Source organism: Protopterus annectens, chromosome 4.part0 (assembly GCF_019279795.1).
Source record: "Protopterus annectens isolate FY-2018-M chromosome 4.part0, PAN1.0, whole genome shotgun sequence".
NCBI lineage: Eukaryota > Metazoa > Chordata > Ceratodontiformes > Protopteridae > Protopterus > Protopterus annectens.
This window is the reverse complement of record NC_056733.1, coordinates 132,463,941-132,485,825: the sequence shown is the minus strand read 5'-3', so window position 1 is coordinate 132,485,825 and position 21,885 is coordinate 132,463,941. Positions and strand designations below refer to the sequence as shown.

The window sequence follows — 21,885 nt, the reverse complement described above, 5'->3', positions numbered from 1 at the left end:
GAGGAAGATGTCTGAAGAGATTTCAGATCTGATGGTTCCAAAACCAAAGGATGGATAGGAGAAGGAAAAATCAATGGTGGTGTGGCTCAATGGGAGCTCTTAAGATCCAATGGGGTTGGAGCTGAAAGAACTCCCATTTTAATCTGCGTCTTAAGGAACTTCCTCATCATCCTATCCACATCTGTCTTGGAGGGAAGAAGCCCTTGACGAGGGCCTAGAATGTCACCTGGGTGAGTGCTCAAGAAATGGAGATGGCAACCTAGAAGAGATATGCTCTGAGATCAAAGATGGATTATGGATCTGAAATTTATCCATCCGAGGCTTCGTATCCAAAGGTGTTGTATCCAACTTTTTCAAAAGTTTTGCAGGTGGCTACGACGAAGGAGACAAAGTCACAATCGAGGTGGAAAGATGATCAGGAAACATTTTATGAGTCTCTTTGTCCTTATGAAGAGAGTTACCCTATTTATCTTTTTTTAGGAGGTTGAGCCCCAGCAACTGAAAGAGAGGATTTGGAAGGAAGAAGACCCCCTCAAAATAAGCGTATTCTTCCTCTCAAAGTCCTAGAGTCAAAGCCAACATAAATGTCACACTCTACCTCTATGTTTTGGACCCAAACAGTATACACATTCCCTGGGGGCATCAGAATTTGGAAACTTGAGCCCACAGAAAATACATTTTTTTTAAAGCCAGAAGGCTTATCTGATATTTTTTCTACAAGAAAAACAAACAACAACAGTGCAATAAAAATACAGAAAGGGGTTGATAGGAATTCTTTTAGAGAGAAAATGACTAAAAACAATTGTATTTAAGAGTACTATAAAAGTACAAGAAGGGAAAGAAAAGACTACCAACTATGCTATTTAGAGGTACTCAAAGAGTACAAGGAAAAAGGGTCATTAAAAGAGAAAAATTGGGTGTATCATTACAAGGGTAACCAGGAAGGTATATAGAGTACAGAAAAGAAATACAAATATAATTAAAATAATAAAAGAAACTAAAATCACTTGTATCACAAGACAATTTGACTATGAAAAACCTAATGTTTGAGAGCTCTTAATTGATGTGTGTTCACAATGGCGGCAAAAGAGATCTGAGGTATGTTAGGTTGGTGGGGCATCAAGGGTAAAGGGAGAAGCTCAAGAGTTCAAGAATTTTACGATCTAGAAGAAGTGGCTGAGTTGGATCCAAACCCAAGAGTTGAGAAATGAATGAAAATAACATCAGATTAACAGGTTTGGTTTAGCATGAATTTTCTGAATGGTATGAAGTCAGAAATTGAAATATTTTTTATTATTTTCTGACTTCAGTCCTCAGTGATTTGCCAGAAAAAAAAGAAGTTATGTACTCACCATAACATTCCATCTGTGTTGCCCATTTTCATTCTTCCTCAATAACTGTGTTTGGATCTGACTCTGCTGCTTTTTACCCCTTGTGGCTACTGGAACTATCGAGCTCCTTCTATACCCATAATTTACTATTCCCCCTAACACACCTTAGATCTTATTTGCTGACCTTATAGCTTCAAAGAGATATTAGTACACTAGTATGAGAAACCAATACCTGGAGCTCAAAAGAAAGAAGAAGAAGTTATGTACTCACCATAACGTTCCATCTGAGTAGGTATTTCATTTGTCTGCAACCTGTGGGTATCGGATCCGACCTCGGATCCGAGCCGGCAGCTTTACTAGCTAAAAGATCCAAGCTCCTGGCTCCTCCCCTTTACCCATAATCCCCTGCCACATGCTCCCTTTCCTCAGATCGAGTTTGCTTAATCTAACAACTAAGACCCCCGACAGAGGACCAAGTAATGCCTAAACACATGAAACAATCTCAATCATGATCAGGAACCACGATAATGGTTAGGGGGCATGGAGGGTGGGGGGGTCAGTTGCAGACAAATGAAGTACCTACTCAGATGGAACATTATGGTGAGTACATAACTTCTTTATCTGAAGTAGTTACTTCATTTGCTCTGCAACCTGTGGGACAGAGTCCCCAGCTACCTAAAACCTTGGGAGGCCCTCAAGGAAGGATATGCCGAAGCACCGCGGAGCCAAAGGAAGCCCTACTCCTGGATATCATATCCAGTTTATAATGAGAAATGAATGTATGGGAACAGGACCAAGTAGCTGCTGAACATATGTCGTCCAGGGGAACCCTGGACCAGAAGGCTGCTGATGTGGCTATGGATCGGGTTGAGCGAGCAAGGACTCCGATAGGAGCAAGTTTACCTGAGGCTACATACGCATGAATGATGCACTGTGAAATCCAATTTATTAAGGTAACTTTGGTAATAGCTCTACCCAGAGCAGATTTGGCAAAGGACACAAACAATTAATCAGCCTTGCGAGTATCCTTCATCCTGTGCAAGTAAAAACATAGTTGTCTATGTACATCCAACTTGTGTAATTTGTAAATTTGTATTCCCCTTTGTTCTGAAAGTTGGGAAAGAACACTGGTAAATTAATCGATTGATTAATATTTGACTCCAAAGCCACCTTTGGTAAGAAGGAAGGGTTAGTCCTGAGAGACACTCTATCCCTATGAAAGATTAGATAAGGGGGTTTCATGCAAAGGGCTTGAAGTTCCGAAACCCTCCTGGCTGAAGTAATAGCAACTAGAAAGGCTGTTTTCCATGATAAGAACTTTAATGGAACTGAGGCGGCAGGCTCAAAAGGTGGGCTTGTCAATGCTTGTAAAACCAAAGTTAGGTCCCATGGTGGGACCGCAGTCTTAACTGGTGGTTTCAATAGAAAAATACCTTTCAAGAAGGTTTTGCATATCTTCGCAGAAGCTAAAGATCCCAGCCCATCCCCTACATGAAAATGGGAAAAGGCTGCCAATTGTACTTTAACTGTAGATGCACTGGCTCCTTGATGAAAAATGTGTGACAGAAAATCAAGAACCGCCGGAATAGGGATGGTAAAGGGATCTAAGCCCTTGTCCTTAGCCCAGACAGAAAAACGCTTCCATTTACTACTGTAAATTTTCCTGGTAGCAGGCTTGTGAGCCGCTACCAGAATGGCCTTTACTGGTGATGAGATGCCGGGAGTCCTTACTATCAGTGGAACTGGATCAACCAAGCCGCGAGCTTGAGGTTTACCAGGTTCGGTGGTTGCAATCCCGCAGGATGCGAAATCAGATCCGGAATGGGATCTAAGATCCATGGAGGAACTACACTGTGAGACCGCAGAGAAGGGAACCAGATCTGGCGAGGCCAGAATGGGGCTATGAGGATAATTCTGCTACCCCAACCGATGTGCTTTCTGAATGAACTTCGTCATAAGAGAAAGGGGGGGGGATAAGCATAGAGGAGACCGGGTGGCCAAGCATGAACCAGAGCGTCTCTGGGGCTCTCCCCTGGTGGGGGAAGTATTGCAAAAAACTCGCTGCACTTTGTGTTTGACGGAGAAGCAAAAAGATCGCAGCAAGGTAGACCCCATTTGAGGAAGATCTGTTTCACAACTGATGGCTTCAGAGACCACTCGTACGGTGTGAGGATCACGCGTTTGTCCGCCAGAATGTTGGCCCTACCCAGAATGTGCGTTGCTACCAGAAAGCGGTTGGTGGATATCGCCCACTCCCAAACTCTCATAGCCTCCCGACAAAGGGGATACGATCTGGTCCCTCCCTGTTTGCTTATGTACCAGACTACCGCCATGTTGTCTGTTTGAACCGCAATAGTCCCTAGAGGAAGAAGGTCGTGGAGGGCTTGCAATGCCAGAAGCACCGCCCTCATCTCTAGGACATTGATATTCAAAGCGGTCTCTAAGGGGGTCCACGTGCCTTGGATGGTTCTGCCCAAAGAATGCCCCCCCACCCGAGGCGAGAAGCATCCATGGTCAGCGTGGCTTGGGGCGGAGGCATCACGAAGGGTCTCCCTTCCCGCAGCTCCCGTGAGCGAAGCCACCAGAGGAGGGAGTCCCTGCAAGCCCTGCTCAGGGGAATAGGGGTGTTCAATGGATGTAGCAATAGAGACCATTGGACTCGAAGGGTCCATTGCAGAATCCTCATTCGTAGACGCGTGTAGGCAAAGACTGATTGCCGCCGCCATAGAGCCTAGTGCTCTCAGGACTAACACTGCCGATGGAGCCAGGTTCTGAAGGAGGGCTATAACCTGACATGACAAACTGTTCACCCTGTCTGAAGTTAGTAGGGCCTGAGAGAGGCGAGTGTCCAATTTGGCCCCTATAAATTCCAGAACTTGCACAGGATGAAGAAAGGACTTTTGAAGGTTTACCGAAATGCCCAAACTCTGGGCAAGAGTTAGAGCATAATCCCTGGCAACACACAGTTGATGCCTGTTGGAGGCGGTAAGGAGCCAGTCGTCCAGGTATGGAAAGACATGAATGCCCTGGAGTCTCAGGTGAGCTGCAACCACTGCCATGACTTTGGTGAACACCCTGGGGGCTGAGGTGAGGCCGAATGGAAGAACCCTGAATTGATAATGACTGGCTCCCAGCCAGATGCAGAGAAACCTCCTGGATCGTCTGTCCATCAAAATGTGGTAGTACGCATCCTTGAGGTCTATGGAGCACATCCAGTCATTCTCCCGAAGGAGGGGGAGAATTGATTGAAGAGTGACCATCCGGAATTTCTCTTTGGGAATGAACAGGTTTAGGGAAGAAAGATCTAGAATTGGTCTTAAGTCCCCCGTCTTTTTTGGCACTAAAAAGAACCTGGAGTAATAGCCCAATCCAAACTGGTCTGAGGGGACGTGCTGGATGGCCCCTTTTTCTAGCAGCTTCGAAATGTCTGAAGCTGCCACCTCCCTTTGATTGGGTGGGACATCGGGGAGGCGCTTCATGGGGGGGGATTTAGGAAGGGAATGGAATAACCTCTGGATATGATTCGGAGCACCCATCAATCTGTCGTGATGGACTCCCAATTTAGTAGGTGCTCCGACAAACGCCCCCCGACTGCCTCCAAAGAGGGACAGCCGGGAAAGCCCTCAGGGCTGTTGCGCGGGCCTGTCCGAGAACGGTTCTCTAGACCCGAAGTTACCCCTCTGCCTCTGGGCCGGCGTCCACCTTGTCCTCCTCTGCCTCTGAAGGAAGAGGGGTCCAAAGCTGGGCGGGACTGCTGAGACTTCTGGAACCACATCTTCTTTTGTCCCCTTTGATTCCTGGAAAAGGATCGCTGCAGCGTCTTCCCATCCTTTTCGCTTTGGACCAGCATCACGCGGACGGTCTCGCCAAAGAGCGAAGAACCGTCAAAGGGCGTGTTCACAAAGGATGCCTTAAAGGGTTCCGCAAAATCGCAAAGGCGGAGCCAGGCATGATGCCGCAAGACGATCCCTGCTCCTCTAGCTCTAGCGGCTCCCTCCGTAGCATGGGAGAGTAGCCGCATAGACGTGTTAGATATAGACTTTAGAGTGGCCATACAAGTCGAGAAAGTCCTCTTATCCTCGACCATCATGGACTCCGGTGGAGCTGCAGCGTATTCCTTTATCAGGTCTCGCTGGAGTCTGATGATGTGTGCCATGTAGTTCAGCACCCTTACAGAGAAAGTGGCTGAAGCGAACATCCACTTCCCAAAGCGGTCCAATGTCCAAGATTCCTTATCCAGAGGATGGTCCGAGAAACTCTCCTGTGCGAGTTCCTTCTTTGTGGCAGCCGCCACCAACATGGCATCCACAGGTGAACCCTTAGACCAGGCCTGCCTATCAGGGGGAGGGCTAAGAATTTTATCTGGCCTTCTTGGAATTGGCTCCACGGTGTCCGGCTCCTTCCACGCCCTGGTAGTAATTAAGCCTACCAGGGGGTCAGCTGGGGGGACACCCAGGAGGTAGAAGGGCCTGCCTCAAACACCTCCAGGAACACAGACTTGTCCGAGGAAGGTTTTTGGGCAGACCACCCCCTCTAATTCGCAACATTTCCATGATGTCTCCAAAGGAGACATCCTCAGGGGGTGACCTTGGGGAACCTTCCCCTTCATCCAAATCCGTGTCTTCCGTGAGGGACTCCGGGGAGTCCAGGTGCCTCCTTTTACACTTCCGTTTGTGAGGGACCTCCTCGGTGGGACTATCCGAGGAGGGCTCACCTATGGGGTCCTGTTCCTCTAAGGGAACTAATGGAGGGTCAGGGCAGGCTGTCCCAGTTGTCGGATGATGGAGGATAGACCCAAATGCATAGGGGGGGGGGCGGGAGGATCCGTCTCCCAGACCGGGGATCTGGAAGGTCTCGACAGAACCCTCTCCACTACCTCAAACGCCGAAGGCGAGCCACTTTCCCCAGGCTCCGAAAGCAGCCTCCTTGGCTCCGAAGTAGGGATTGGTGTTGGAGCCGACGCGGTCGGATCCGAAAGGGAAGTGTGCTCCGACCTGAATGGTGCCGAAGACACACCCACCCCTACAGATCTGACGCTCGGCTCTCGGCACCGAGAGCTAGGATCCGACACGCTCGAGGGTACAGTCGGCTAAGTTACCGGAACTGTCAGCGCCAACAACTCCCCAGTTCCGAAAGGGCCTGGATCCGATGACTCCGAAACTCGAAAACAGGTTGGAGAAGGAGCTATCGGGGTAAAAAGAGGGGCTGCTCTCCCCCCCAGGGGGGAGGCAGGAGCACCCCCATCTGCATCTGAGTCTGCAAAAATCGATGCATCATCCGATCCATGCTTCCCGTCGGTCAGGCTTCTTGTAGATCTAGAAGAGGTCGTCGAGGCGGGCCGGGAGGGCTGCCTTGACGAACTAGAGGGAGACCGGTCCACCTCCTCCGGCGAGAAACAAGGCGAATGGAGCCGAGAGGGAGAGGATCTGGAAGCCCTCAAAGAGGGACTAGCAACTTTAGATGGCGGGGCTGAGGGATGAGTCTCAGCCCACCTCTTGTGGCTTCTATGTTTTTCCTTTTCTTTGTGCCTCTTCTCTCTGGTAGAGGCAGAAGAATCCCCTGAACCCTGCACAGAAGAGGGAGGTTGAGTCCCAGGCAGAGTCGGGGGATCTAAAGGCATGGGGGCTGCAGTAGCAGCCTGTGCCTTAGAGGGAAAGGAGGAAGAAGAAGTGTCCTGCGGTAACAAACCCGCCAGGATCAACTTGTTCTTCCTATCCCTGATGGCCCGGGGGTTGAACGCTGCAAATATCTGGCAGCTGGTGGACAAGTGGGCCACTCCCAGACACAAAACGCACTGAGTGTGGCCATCAGCTGGAGATAGCTTATGGCCACACTCAGTGCATTTAGAAAAAATGGCTTTGGGCCCTTCAGCCATCACACTAAACACACTCACACACTAAGGGGAGGGAAACACAAAAATAAGCTAAATTTACCACAAACAATTTAAACTAAGGCTATCACTCAACGATTGAAGACTAAATCACTCACACACTACCTAAAAATCAACTTTTCTCTGATTTTTTTGAAATACAAACTGGAAAGTTCTCACCCATGCCTTAGGAGCTCTTCACTAGAAGCTTCTTTGAGCCGCGGCAAACGAGATCTGAGGAAAGGGAGCATGTAGCAGGGGATTATGGGTAAAGGGGAGGAGCCAGGAGCTTGGATCTTTTAGCTAGTAAAGCTGCCAGCTCGGATCCCAGGTCGGATCTGATACCCACAGGTTGCATAGCAAATTAAGTAACTACTTCAGATCACTGGTTCCCTTATAACCTTCTTGTCCTTCCAGAAGTCATAAACTAAATGGTAGGGGGTTGGTGGAAAGGGAGTTAAGGAAGAATGAAAATGGAGAACACAAATGGAACGTTATGGTAAATACATAACTTTTTTATCTGATACTGTCAATTTTCATTCCTTGCTCAACAAATAGGACAGAGTCCCCAGCTTCAACAATCCCCGAGAGGACTCTAAGGAATGATATACCTGAGCACTGTTGAGACGAAGGCTGCTCCTCCCCTCAAGACCAGATCTAATTTGTAATGAATAATAAAGGTATGAGAATTAGCCCAAGTTGCAGCTGCAAACATATCGTCCACGGAAGACCTGGATAAAAATTCTGATGATTTTGCAATGGACCTGGTTGAATGGGCTTTCAAAGGTTTTGGCAAAGACAAGCCCAGTTTGTTATAAACAATATGCAACCAGTCAACCAGTTGGCTACAGTTACTTTTGAAACTGGCTTGCCTAATTTTGATTCTGCAAAAGAAACAAACAATTCATCTGTTTTCCTGTAATTCTTTGTTCTATGCAAATATAAATGTAACTGTCTGGGAATATTCAACAAATATAAAAAGACGTTATGTACTTACCATAATGTCCCATCTGTTTTTTTCCCCTTTACTTTCTTTGTCAACCTGTGGGTTTTGGATCTGATCTCAGATCTGACTTGGCCGCTTGCAAAAAGCTTAGGCTCCAAAGCTCAAGCTCCTCCTCTCCCATAATGCCTCATTCCCCCCAATTACCTCAGATCAAGTTTTCTGCTACCATATTTCCATAATATACCATTATATACCAAAAGGTAAATAAATTCTGAAAAGTACTAAAAGGAGTAGAGAAAGAACAGGAGCTCAACAAGGAACAGAGGTTCCTATAAGCATATCCGTCAAGTAGTTTACTAGATGGACAGGGGGAAGGAGGGAGGGAAGGTCGAGAAAGACTGAAAAAGGACAACATAGCTGGAACACTATGGAAGTACATAACTTCTTTATCTGATGTTGTCATTTTCATTCTTCCTTGACCTGTGGGACACAATCCCCATCTACAATAACCCAGGGTGGCCTTCATGGAAGGATATTCCAGAGAACTGTAGAACCAAAAGTAGCTCTATTTCTAGATACATTGTCCAGTTTATAGTGGGAAATGAAGATGTGAGAGTTTGACCATGAGACAGCTGAACAAATATCATCAATCAAAACTTCTGTCCTAAAAGCTTGAGAAGTTGCCACTGATCTAGTACATTGAGCCTTGAGTCATTGAGGTAAAGAAACACCTTTCAATTCATAAACAAACAAAATGCATTTCCTTAACCATTTAGCTAAGGTGGTCTTGGCAGCTGGTTTACCTTTTTTGACATCCAAAAAAGATATACAAAGATAATCAGATTTTCTGAAAGATTTAGTTCTGTCTAGATAAAAATGCAAATGTCTATGAACATCTGACAGATGAAGAGTATATTCCCCTTTGTTTTGGAAATTGCGGAAAAAGACCAGTAAGTTGATAGATTTGTTAATGCTGTTCTCTGTCACAATTTTGGGTAGAAAGGATGGGTTGGTACATAATGTTACTCTGTCTTATGAAAAATTAAATAGGGATATTTGGAGGACAGAGCTTGCAATTCAGATTCTCTTCTTGCAGAAGTGATAGCAACTGGAAAACAGTCTTCCACAATAGGAATTCCAAATCTTCTTTGGCTGAAGCCTCAAAAGGAGGGTGAACTACAGCCTGTAAAACCATAGTTAAATCTCAAGGAGGTGTTGGATCTTTAATGGGAGGATGAAAAAGGAAAGTACTCCTAAAGAAGGCCTTACACAATTTAAATGAGGCTAAAGATGAAGAGTTTTCTTCAATATTATAATTTGAAATGGCTACCAATTATACTTTTACAGTAGAGTGACTCACCCCCTCATGAAAAATATGAGCAAAGAAATCCAGCACTGCCAAAACAGGAGCAGTAAAAGGATCCAACTGCTGCTGTCAAGCCCATATAGAAAATATTTTCCATTTGCTCTTGTAATTCTCCTAGGAGAAGATTTGTGGGAGGAGATCGGGATGTTTTGGACTAAGGATGAAAGCCTGTCAAATCTAGCCATCATTGGAATTGGAGAAACGATGCGGTTAGTTTCAGGCCTGGGAGATCGGGGTGGATTTGCCCTAATGGATGGGACAACAGATCTATATGTGGTTTGAGTGTCCACGGATGGCAAATCAGATGAGACCAAAGGAAGGTGGACCAGATTTGCCGAGGCCAAACAGGATCAATGAGAATCACCTTGATCTTCAACTTGGAAGCTTTCTGAAGACAATTAAGGATCAAGGGAAGAGGCAGAATGGCATAAAGTAATTCGGGAGGCCATGCATGGACTGGAGCATCTCTGGTAACTGTCTCTGAGGGGGAATCAAGGCGAAGATCCTGCTGCACTTGTTGTGGGGAGATGCAAAGAGATCACAGCAAGGTTGACCCCATTTATGGAAGATTATGTTCACCACTGACTGATTCAGAGACCACTTGTGAGGCATCAGTACGACTCTGCTGAACCTGTCTGCTAGAATGTTTCACTCCACGGGAATGTGCACTGCAATCAGAAAACGGTTGGTAGACATCACCCACTTCATTGATTCTCGGCACAGGGGGTAGGATCTGGTCCCCCCTTGTTTGTTGATGTACCATACTACCAACATATTGTCTGTTTGTATTATAATAGTCCCTAGATGAAGAAAGCTGTGAAATGCCTGCAACACTAAAAGGACTGCTGTCATCTCCAGGACACTGCTAAGGTCCATTGCAGAATTGTCAAGTGTAGATATGCTGTTGGTAATAGAGTTATGGTGGTAGCCACAGAACCCATGGCCCTGAGTAGTAGTTTTGCTGGAGGAACCAGAATTACCAGAATCTGTCTGATATGTAATCTTGGGCTGAAAATCCTATCTGGAGTAAGGAAGGCCAAGGTTTTGGTTGGGAGCCCAGGGCCCTGAGTACTAGTTTTGCTGGAGGGACCAGAATAGCCAAAATCTGTCCGATATGTAGTCTTAGGCTCACAATCCTGTCTGAAGGCCAAGGTTTTGGTTGTATCCAAATGAGCCCCTATGAAGTTTATGTTCTGAACCGGCTGTAGCTGAGACATTTGCATGTTGATTGTTATGCCCAAGGTAAGAGCTAGTTATAACAGATAATTCCTGGTTCAGATGAGTAGATGCCTTGTTGGGGCGGTTAGAAGACAGTTGTCTACATAAGGAAATATGTGGAATCCTTGCAGTCTGAGATGAGCTGCAACTACCGGCATGCATTTGGCAAACACCCTGAGGGCTGTGGTGAAACCAAAGGGAAGTGCTCTGAACCAAAAATGACTGGCTCCCAGCCTGAAGTGTAGATACCTTCTGGAGCATTTGTCCATCTTGATGTGGTAGTACGCATCCTTCAGGTCTTTTGAGCACATTCAGTCATCCATTTTCAAAAGAGGTAGAATGGACTGGACTGCAACCATCCTGAACTTTGTGTTTTTCACTGACTTGTTCAGGGATGTCAGATCCAAGATGGACATGAGGTCCCCTGTCTTTTTTGGTACAAAAAAGAATTTTAAGTAAATGCCTGATCTGAGTTGATCTGGAGGGACCTTCTGGATGACTCTTTTTGGAGCAGCTTTGAGATCTCCAACTCTGTTGCCTTTCTCTGACTGGGTGGAACATCATTTTGGTTTGGGGAGTTTTGAAAAGGGAATGGAGTATCCTCTGGATATGATCCTTTACACCCACCAACCATTGGTGATGGCTAGACAGGCTTCTGTGTGCAAGGATAAGTGCCCTCCCAACTATCTCCAGAGAAGAACAGTTGGGCAACCTTTCAGGAGTGCCAGAAGGACCTGTCCAAGAAGGAATCCTGAGACCCTTTATTTTGCGGACCCCCTCTGCCATGTGGGCAGTGTCTATCATTATAACTGTTTTCCCCTCTGGCTCTGGAGGAATGTTCTCCCTGAGATTCCTGGAAACTATCCTAATATTTCTTGAACCACAGTCCCCCCCCCCACACTAATTCCTGGAAAAGGATCTTTGGGGGTAGAAAAATGGCTTCCACTGGCAAACAGGGTCTTTCTCAGTATGGTAGAGTGTGTCTCTAACAGTGGACTGAAACTAAGGTGATCCATCAAAAGGGGCATTGGCGAAAGATCCCTTGAAATGTTCCACAAAGTCACACAAGTGCATCCAGGCATGGTGCCTAATGGCATTGCCAGAACCAGCAACACTTGAGGTACCCTCTACCTCATGGGAAATTAACCTCATGGACGCATGGGAAACTGACGGTAGAGTGGCCAGTCTGGAGGAGAAGGACTTCCTTCTCCTCATCAGACATGGACTCTGGGACTGACAGAGTTCTTTGATTAAATCCCTCTGTAACCTAATCAAGTGGGAAAGGTAGTTTAAGTCTCATAAGGTGAAGGTAGACAAGGCGTAAACTCTCTTTCTGAATCTGTCCATGGCCCTAGACTCCCTGTTAGGGGGATAGACAGGGGAGCTTTATTGGGCCAGCTCCGTCTTGGTGGCTGACGCAACAACCATGGCATCTACTGGGATTCCTTTAGTCCAATGAGGTCAGAGAAGCACTAATGATTTTGTCAGTATGCTTGGGGATAGTTTCTACAGTGTCCAGGTCCTTCCACACCCTGCTTGATACCAGGTCAAGTGCATCGGGGGGGGGGGGGGCACACACAAGATGTAGACAGGCCAGAACTGAAAGTCTACAAGAACACCATTTCCTCAGGGGTAGGGGTTTTGGGAAGACCATCCGCCTCTTTGGCGCAGGATTTTCAAGATGACTCAGCAGGAGACATTCTCAGGTGAAGATCTGGGGGACCCTTCCCCTTCCTTGTAATCAATGTCTTCTGTTACAGATTCCTCTGGGGAATCCAGGTGCCTCCTTTTGCACCTTATCTTCCAGGGAATCTCCTCAGTGGGGTGTTCCAGTGAGACATTGGGAGAGATCTGGGGTTCCAAAGGTGGAAGTACTTGCAGGCTTTGCTGGGCCAGCTGTCCCAAGGGGGGCAGTGGTGAAGTCTCAGAAACAGTATCCATCAGGGAGAGAAGTGGATCCAAAAGAGTGGGAGTTTAGGATCTCCTGGGTATGGAGAGAACCCTCTCCACCACCTTGAAAGCAGAAGGGGCCAGAGATGCTGAAGACTGTCCTCCCGGAACCAAAACTACTGGGGCAGATGATCCCCGAGCCCCTCCAGCCCTTCACTCTGAGAAGGAAGTCAGAGCCGAACTGTTGAACACTGATGCTTGAAGTTATCCTGATCTGGGTGGACACAGGTTGATGCAGAATGGACCACTGAGTTGCTAAGGTCCATTAAAGAATTATCATGTGGTATCTTGATAGGGGGAACTAGAACTATTGCAGCAGACACTGACCCCAAGGCTTGTAGAATCAATTGAGCTGATAGAGAAGAATTCTGAATTATCTTTTTGACTTGAAATCAAAAAGCCTGTACCCTTGGAAAAGGAAGGGAGGCTGTCACTGATACTGTGTTGAACAAGGCCCCTTATGAACTCTAATGTCTGAGATTGTTTTAACTGAGATTTGTTATGATTGAAGGTAATTCCTAGGTGACAGCCAATCTGGAGTACATAGTCTTGAGCTTTTATCAGAAGATGCCTGGTTGGAGTGGTTATGAGCCAGTCATCAAAGTACAGAAACACCCAGAATCCCTGTAGTCTCAGTTAAGCTACTACTATTGCCATGCATTTGTCTGACACCCTGGTGGCTGTGGTGAGGCCAAAGGGCAGTGCTCTAAATTGGTAATGACTTTCTCCCAACTGGAAACGTAGCTATCTCCTGGATTATCTGTTCATTTTTATGTGATAGTACACATCCTGAAGATCTATTGAGCACATCCAGTCATCCTTGTGCAGGAAAAATAAAATGAACTGTGACCATCTGGAACTTTGTATATTGAACCAATTTGTTCAGATTGCTAAGATCCAAAATTGGTCTCCAGTCCCTTGTATTCTTTGGTACATAAAGAATCTTGATTAAGTTCCAGATTCTATCTGGGGGACCTCCTGGATGACTCTTTTTTTCTAGCAGGTTTTTTATTTCTAGAGCTGCTGCTTTCCTCTGACTGGGTGGAACATCAAGAATTTTATTTAATGTTGAAGGAGGGATAGGGAAAAGGGAATTATATAACCTTCGAAAATAATCCGCTGCACCCATGTATCTTTTGTAATGTCTAGCAAGGCTCTCTGGTGCAGGGATAGACAATCCCTGACTGCCTCCAGAGGTGGGCAATCAGGCCTCCTTTCAGGAGCGCTGACAGGTTCTGTCAGAGAAGGAATTTCCAGACCCCTGACTCTGTGGGCCTCCCCTGCTATGCAGGCATTATCTTCCATTGGAGTTTCCCCCTCTGCCCACGGATGAGCTATCTCCTCATTGATCTTGGAAAGGACCCTGGGACTTCCCGAATCACATTTTTCGATCACCTCATTGATTCCTAGAGGAGGTTCTTTGAGGGGTCGAAAAATGTACGCACACTGCAGACAGGGTTTTACCATCTTGCTCACACCTGGAGTGTGTGTCCTTTACTTACAGCCTAACAAAGAACATCCATCAAAGTTTTCATTTAAATGACTTTAAGAGCTCTGCAAAATCACACAGGTGCATCCAGGCATGCCTTCTAATGGAAATGTGTGAACCTGCTGCCCTTCAGGTACCTTCAGCTGCATGTGAAATGAGCCTCATGGATGAATTTGTGATTGATTGTAGGGTAGCCAACTGTGAGGCAATAGAGCTCTGTGCCTTGGAAGTACTGGTCCCAGAGAGGGATTTGGAGAGTTCTTAAATCAAATCCCTCTGCACTCTAGTGAGGTGTGCCAAATAATTTAGCAACCTGACTGCAAAGACTGCTGAAGCATATATATGCTTCCCAAATCTGTCCAATGCCCTGGACTCCCTGTTAGGGGGATGGACAGATGAACTCTGTTCCATAAATTCTTTCTTCATGGCTTTCACTACAACCATGGCACCTGCTGATACTCCATTGCTCCAAAATTCTTTCCTTTTCGTGGTGCCACGATCCTGTCTGGTCTCTTGTGGATCAGCTCAACAGGGTCAGGTTCCTTCCACACCTGCGTAGAGAGCAAATCAATGAGCTTGTTGGCTGGCAGAGTCACCCATGAGGTAGAACAGCTAGACCCAAAGGCTTCCAAGGTACTGATTCCTCTTGGCAAACATTATCGGAAGACCACTCATCCCTTTGCTTGAGGATTTCCAGGATGTCTCCAAAGGAGACGTCATCAGGTAGTGATCTTGGGGACCCTTCCCCCCCTCATTAAAATTGGTATCTTCAGTGACCAACTCTTGAAAAGAGTCTAAGTGCCTCCTCTTGCACTTTCTCTTCCTAGGGACTTCTTCACAGGATGTCAGGGAGAAATATCAGAAGAAATAAGTATACCTTGTTTGGTAGCCTGGAGACTTTGGGCTGGATGCCCCTTTGGAGTAGAGTAATGAGGGTTAAGGCAGAAAGACATATGGGATTTAGAGGGCAGATCTGAGGGGGTGGAACTATCTGTCCCCCAGAAGCAGAGAACAGTTTCTCCACCACTTCAAAGGCAAAGCAGTCCAGGAAGAAGGACGCTGATGGAGCAAGGAGACATGCTTCCAGACCATCAGCTCCCTCTGACTCAAAGGTAGTTCACCTGAAGCAGAAGTCAGGGCTAAGATGTCCAGTGCCAAGGCTCTAAAGGGCAGAGATAGCTTTGACAACTTTGGAGTCAACTCTTAACACCTTGGATCTGACAACAACGCTTTGGCTTAAAGAGTCATCTATTCAGACACCTTCAGAACCAGTGCACTCGCAGAATGTACTGGAGGCAAAGATACGATAATCTTCGGATCCGACAAAGACAGTCCCAGAAGACTCAGGTCCAAGGGCTCAGGAACCATGGGTCAGATTGGAGAAGGAGCCAAAATGGGCAGTGTAGTACTTGTAAAGGTCTCCGGACCTTAATGGGTAAGTGCAAGGAGAACTCCCATCTGAATCTATGCTGACAGAAACTTCCTCATCATCCTATCCAAGTCAGCTTCTGTCAGGCTCTTTGAAGAATGACAGAATGAGGCCACTGAAGGACAGACAGAGACAGACACACACACACACACACACACACACACGCACGCACGCACGCACGCACACACACACACACACACACACACACACACACACACACACACACACACACACACACACACACACACACACACACACACACACACACACACACACACACACACACACACACCATCACAGCTTGAAAGACATTAATGACAAGAGAAAATTATATGAAGTGTTTAACATGCAGGTAGTACCTTACTTAGGCACATTAGCAAACCAGAACAATTTCAGTTACAATTGTTTAGTTTTAATACATAGCTGTTATGAAGTAACACACTATTACAAATCAGAAAAAAAGTGTCTCCTCTGTTTCAAAATCTGAACAGGCTGCTCTAATACTTTATCACATGTACTTCACTGCCACATACATGTAGAGCAACTTTAATGGTACCACCAAAATTAAGGCAACAGATACACAGAGCAATCAGAAAATAAATGTTTAAGGAAATAACTTTGACTGGATTACTATCAAAGCAAAGCAAATCTGTGCATAAGTTCAGGATAGTTGTAATAGGTCCATATACTGACTTATGGTCAATGTGACAAAAATTGCCTTCTTTTCTCCTACTTTGTAGTGGTATTGTCTTTACAACTGCCAGCACAACTAACATGCATTTGGCTCTCTGGGAATATATATGCATTCAGCATGTAAATCAGTTATGGCATGCATGATTTTGTGGACTGGCTAGTAGTGCCGTTGGTACAGCTAAGAACATAAGCCCATGGTACTACAATCAGACCTAAAGAGCCTCCATACCAAAACATAAATGTACTCTAAAATCAAATCTGATCTCTGCAATCATGTCAAAGACTGAATGTAAGTGGATCCAAATTCCAAGATAGAAGTATCACGTCAGAAAAATTTCATTGACTGTCAAAATATCTAGAAGAAGAAACAAACACACAACTGATATACTGATGTTTATTACATGCATAGGTTAAATGAAGACCACAACACAGATGTGCATTTGTCATAATTGTGGTAGGATCTGTCAAATCACCCCTCTCCAAAACTGTACTACATTAAACTAGCACTAAAGCAGGTTTCATCCACAGCATTATTTATCTTTTCATACACTTAACTGGGTACCCTTTGCTTTAACTGCAATGAGTGGAAATGGTTAAGTTCTTGGCAGCAGAACATAGCTCTGAAAATGCCACTTAATGCTAACTGAATTGATGCACTTTACCATGGTGATTAAGGACATCAAGCTACATATCTGAATACCTGAATATGAATCCCGTTTGCCCTTCATTTACATACCACGTGACTATATGAGTCATGAAGTCACAGTTGGTAAAGAAAACACCTTAATGTATCATTACTGATTTAAAAAAAAATGTACTCCTTCCTTCTTTCCACATCAAACAGTGCATGTTCTAATTCAGTAAAATTATGTTGCACCCAAATAGGTGCACATTTTCTTTTATAACCCTTTTATTCCTCCATAACAAATGGAAACGAGTCTTGTGTTAAGAATTAATCAATAAAAATACCTTTTCAAACTGTAAATCTCTATTTCTAGGTACATCCAGTGCAGGGAAAAGATCTCCAATTAGTCCCATAAAGACAGGAACATCATCTGTTACTATTTTCGGGATATTAAAGTCTCTCAAGGCTCTCATTAGGACTTGATCTTCTGGTCGACCAGGATCTCCTCTTTTCAAAGAGCCAGCCACAACCAATACTGATTTGATTGCCCGCAATCCCCAGTCATAATGATCCTGTTGAATAAATTCAGATATTACTCTAAATCATTGCTTTACTTATCTACAATAAATACATTATGTTCCCATGTATAAATATACCAGGAATTATTTGCTATTTCTCAAAGTGGCATTTTTCTTAGAACATACTATGAACTATGCCACCACACAAGGTACAGTATGATGACAAAAACCATTAATGGCACAATTCTGGCTACTTTAAAGACCTTAAAGGCTCCAGTAAGAGACCACTGAAGTACTTTCTTCTCTCCAAAGTAAGCCAGATTATTAAACAGCTTATAGGAGAAGGGATGGTGGCACGATTTATTTATTAATTCTCTTTGTTAACCAGAAATGTCCAAATGAGTCCATGCCAGTTGGGGGGGATGGGGGGGGGACTTCAGTACATAATCATCTAATAAAACTAAGTGCATTGTGTTTGCAGTATTAAGTAGCAAATCATATGCAATGTAGTGCAGCAGACATGCATACAGCAAGCAGTGATTTGGCACATAGCAATCAAATAAAAAACAGGTTAAAAAATGGAAAGCAGTTACAGTTGCTTAAGTATGAAGAATGCAACATTTTATACAAAGTGTATATAAATAGATGGGTCCACTTCAAATTAACAAATCCCCACTTACCTGAAGATGAAATCGCTGAGACAAAATGTCCGAAAAAAGAAGTTATATACTTATCATAACGTTCCATGTGTGTTTTCCATTTTGGCCTTTATTCTCACTGACGGGTCAGATCTGATGTGTCGGATCTGTCTTGGCCTTTCCAAAAGCTCGAGGTCTTCAGCAAAGTTTGCGGGCATCATTCCCTACCTATAATGCACTTCCCCAACTTCCTCAAATCTTGAAAAGATAAAATGAGCAAAAAATTATTTTATATGGAATAATACCTAAAGCAAATACATTTATCAATGGAGCAAAGGCAGTATTTCTGAGGCTATGGAGATCCGTCAATCCAATTATTACCCAGTCTCCCAGGAGTATAGGAAGGGGGGATGGAGGGTGGGTTGTGAGAATAGAGGTTGAGATGGACAACACACATGGAATGTTACGGTAAGTACATAACTTCTTTATGTGTTGTTGTCAATCTTACTTTTATTCTCCAGAACCATAAAACCAGTAGACGCTCTACTCCTGGAGGCCAAATCCAGACTGTAATGGGTAATAAAAGTATGAGGGTCTGCCCATGTAGCTGCAGTTCAGATGTTATCCAAGGGTAACCTTGCTTCGAAAGCTGCAGATGTAGCTATCGACCTGGCGAGTGCACTTTAACAGGGAAAGGAGGAGGTCTGTTTTTAGAGATGTATATGTAGGATAAACAAAAAGTGAGCCATCTAGATAAGGTAACTTTTGAAAGTGGCTGACCTTTCTTAATCACAGAGTAGGATATAAAGAGTTGATCTGATTCCCTAAATTCTGAAGTTCTGTGCAAGTAAAAGCATAGCTGTCTATGTACGTCCAGAAGATGCAAAGAGTATTCACCTTTGTTTTGGTAATTTGGGAAGAAAACTGGCACCTCAGTAGATTTGTTTAGGTTACTTTCTGACACAAACTTTGGAAGAAAGGAAGGATTAGTGCATAGAGAAACTCTGTCCTTATGAAAAAAACAGGTATGGGGGCTTGATAGACAAGGCTTGCAATTCTGAAACTCTTCTAGCTGAGGTAATAACCACTAAAAATAGTGTTTTCCAAGACAGAAATTTTAAATCACATGTGGCAGAAGGTTCAAAGGGGGAACAAATGATGTTTGTTAATATGAAATTTAGATCCCAGGGACGAGTTGGATTTTTGTATGAGAGTCTTATCATTATTGCTCCTTTCAAAAAGGCTTTAGAGAGCCTGTGCGACATAATCGCAGAGCCATTTTCTCCCACATGAAAATTTGAAATTGCTGCCAGATGAACTCTAATAGAAGCAGCAGCTCCTTCATGAAAGAGTTTTGCTAGAAATTCCAGGACAGAATGTATGGATGCAGAAAAAGGATCTATCTGATTATTAATCTCTCATATTACAAACCTATTCCATTTACTCTTATACAATCTTCATGTAGAAGTTTTATGGGAAGACAACAAAATATGTTTTAATGGGGAGGAAAGGAGATGAAACCTGGCGATCAAGGGAATTGGAGCAGCCAAGCTGTCAGTTTGAGGATGTGTAGGCTGGGGTGTACCATTCCTGACGAGTAAGTCAGAAGGTCTGGAGCAAGGTCAAGAATCCATGGTTCGTCCAGAAGATGAGGCTGAAGGAAGGGAAGCCAGATTTGACAAGGCCAATAGAGGGCAATCAGGATTATTGTAGTCTCCAACAAACTTGCTTTCTGTATCAACTTGGGAATCAGAGGAATTGAAGGGAAAGCATAGAGGAGTCCCAGAAGCCAATCGTGGACAAGTGAATCCCTTGGTGACTCCCCCATGTGAGGGATCAGGGCAAAGCAGTTGCTGCATTTGGCATTGATGGGTGATGCAAAGAGATTGCAGCAAGGCTGGCCCCATTTTCGGAAAATCTCTTCCGCAACTTTCTGATTGAGAGACCACTCATGCGGCCATAATATGGCTCTGCTCAATTTGTCTGCAGTCAGACTGGATTTCCTTGGGATGTATATTGCAACCAGAAAATGGTTGGAGGCCATTGCCCATTGCCAAACATTTAGAGCTTCTCGACAAAGGGAGTAAGATCTGGTTCCACCTTGTTTGTTTATGTACCAGACTACTGACATATTGTCTGACTGAATTGCTATCATTTCAAGAGGGCGAGTATCCTGAAATGCTTAATACAACAACAGCACCACTCTCATCTCTAGGATGTTTATGTGCAAATGTGCCTGGTGTTCCTGCCAGATGTCTTGGACTGTCTTATCCAGATAATGCCCCTCTCACCCTAGCAGGTAAGCGTCCATGGTCACTATGGCTTGGGGTCGAGGGGGGATGAAGGGACGGCCTTGAGATACCAAAGAGGAGTGAATCCACCACTCAAGATCCTTTTTCCAAGAGTTAGTTATGAGGGTTTTGTGCGACACTGGAAGATCTAGGTTTGACCATTGTGCGGAAAGTAACCACTGAAATATCCTTATATGCAGGCGAGCTAAGGAAATAAGTAAGATAGATGCTGCCACCTTCCCCAGAACCTGAAGCACTAATTTTGCAGTGGCGCATGTCTTCCTGATTAACAATTTCACATGTAACTGGAGATTGTGCACTATGTCTTAAGGGAGTCTTGTTATCAGCGTAGTTGTATTTATCTCTGATCCTATAAATATTAAATTTTGACATGGCTCTAGAGCATATTTGTTGTAATTTATGGTAATACCCAGGGAAGAGCAAAGCTGAAGTGCATATTCCCTGGCTTGTAGAGGAGATGCCTGGTCAGAGTGGTTATGAGCCACTCATCCAGATACGGAAACACTGGGAATCCTTGGTGCCTCAAGTGAGCTGCCACTACAGCCATGCATTTGGGGAACACTCTGGGGGTGTAGTGAGACCAAAGAGCAGAGCTTGAAACGGGAATTGACTGGCTCCTAGCTGGAAGCACAAGAACCTTCTGGATTCTAGATCACCTTTCCATTTGAATGTAGTAGTATGCATCCTGAAGGTCTATAGAGCACATCCAATTGCCTTTTTCCAGGAATGGAATTATTGATGCAGGGCTACCATCTGGAACTTGGTCTTTTCAACAGATTTGTTTAGTTTGCTGAGATCCAAGATTGGTCTCCAGTCCCGTTTTCTATGGAACTAAAAAGAATCTTGAGTAAGTTATGGATCTTCTCTGGTCTGCGAGGACTTCTTGAATTACTCTTTTTATTAGCAACTTTTGAATTTCTAATGTTGCTTGTTCCTTTTGACTGGGTGGAACGTCTGGAACTGACTTGTTTATGGGAGTGGGGAAGGAGAAAGGAATTATATATCCCCTGGATATTATGTCCTGCACCCATTTATCATTTGTTATCTTTTACCAGGTTTCGAGGTGCAGAGACAATCACCTCCTGACTGCCTCCAGAGGGGAGCAGTCGGGCACTCCTTCAAGATTGCTGAAAGGGTCTGCCAAAGAAAGATTTTCTGGAGCCCTGATTCTGTGGGCATCCTCTGCCGTGAGGGCAGTGTCTTCCATTATTGTTCCCCCCTCTGCCCCTGGGAGAAATCCCACCTTGTGTATCCTGGTAAGACCTCTGTGATTTCTTGAACCACATCTTTCCACTACCTCTCTGACCCTTTGGGAATGGTCTGGTAGGTGCCAAAAATGTATTCCAGTGGCAGACAAGGTCTTAACTTCCTGTTCACACCTGGTCAGTGTTTCTTTTACTTTTGGCCCAAAGAGAGATGAGCCATCAAAGGGGACATTAATGAAGGAAGACCTGAAGGGCTCTATGAAATCGCAAAGATGTATCCAGGCCTGTCTCCTAAA

The 21,885-nt window shown here is 44.8% G+C and overlaps 1 protein-coding gene across 1 annotated transcript in view; it reads right to left on the bottom strand.

Annotated features, from left to right (window-relative positions):
• Window positions 1-21,885, bottom strand: part of LOC122800226 (dynein axonemal heavy chain 17-like) — a 17,083,451-nt gene that overhangs the window by 7,500,361 nt on the left and 9,561,205 nt on the right. The window contains exon 41 of the mRNA XM_044069720.1: window positions 17,261-17,488. Coding sequence (XP_043925655.1) covers window positions 17,261-17,488 — 228 coding nt within the window. The remainder of the gene's footprint in view (window positions 1-17,260; window positions 17,489-21,885) is intronic.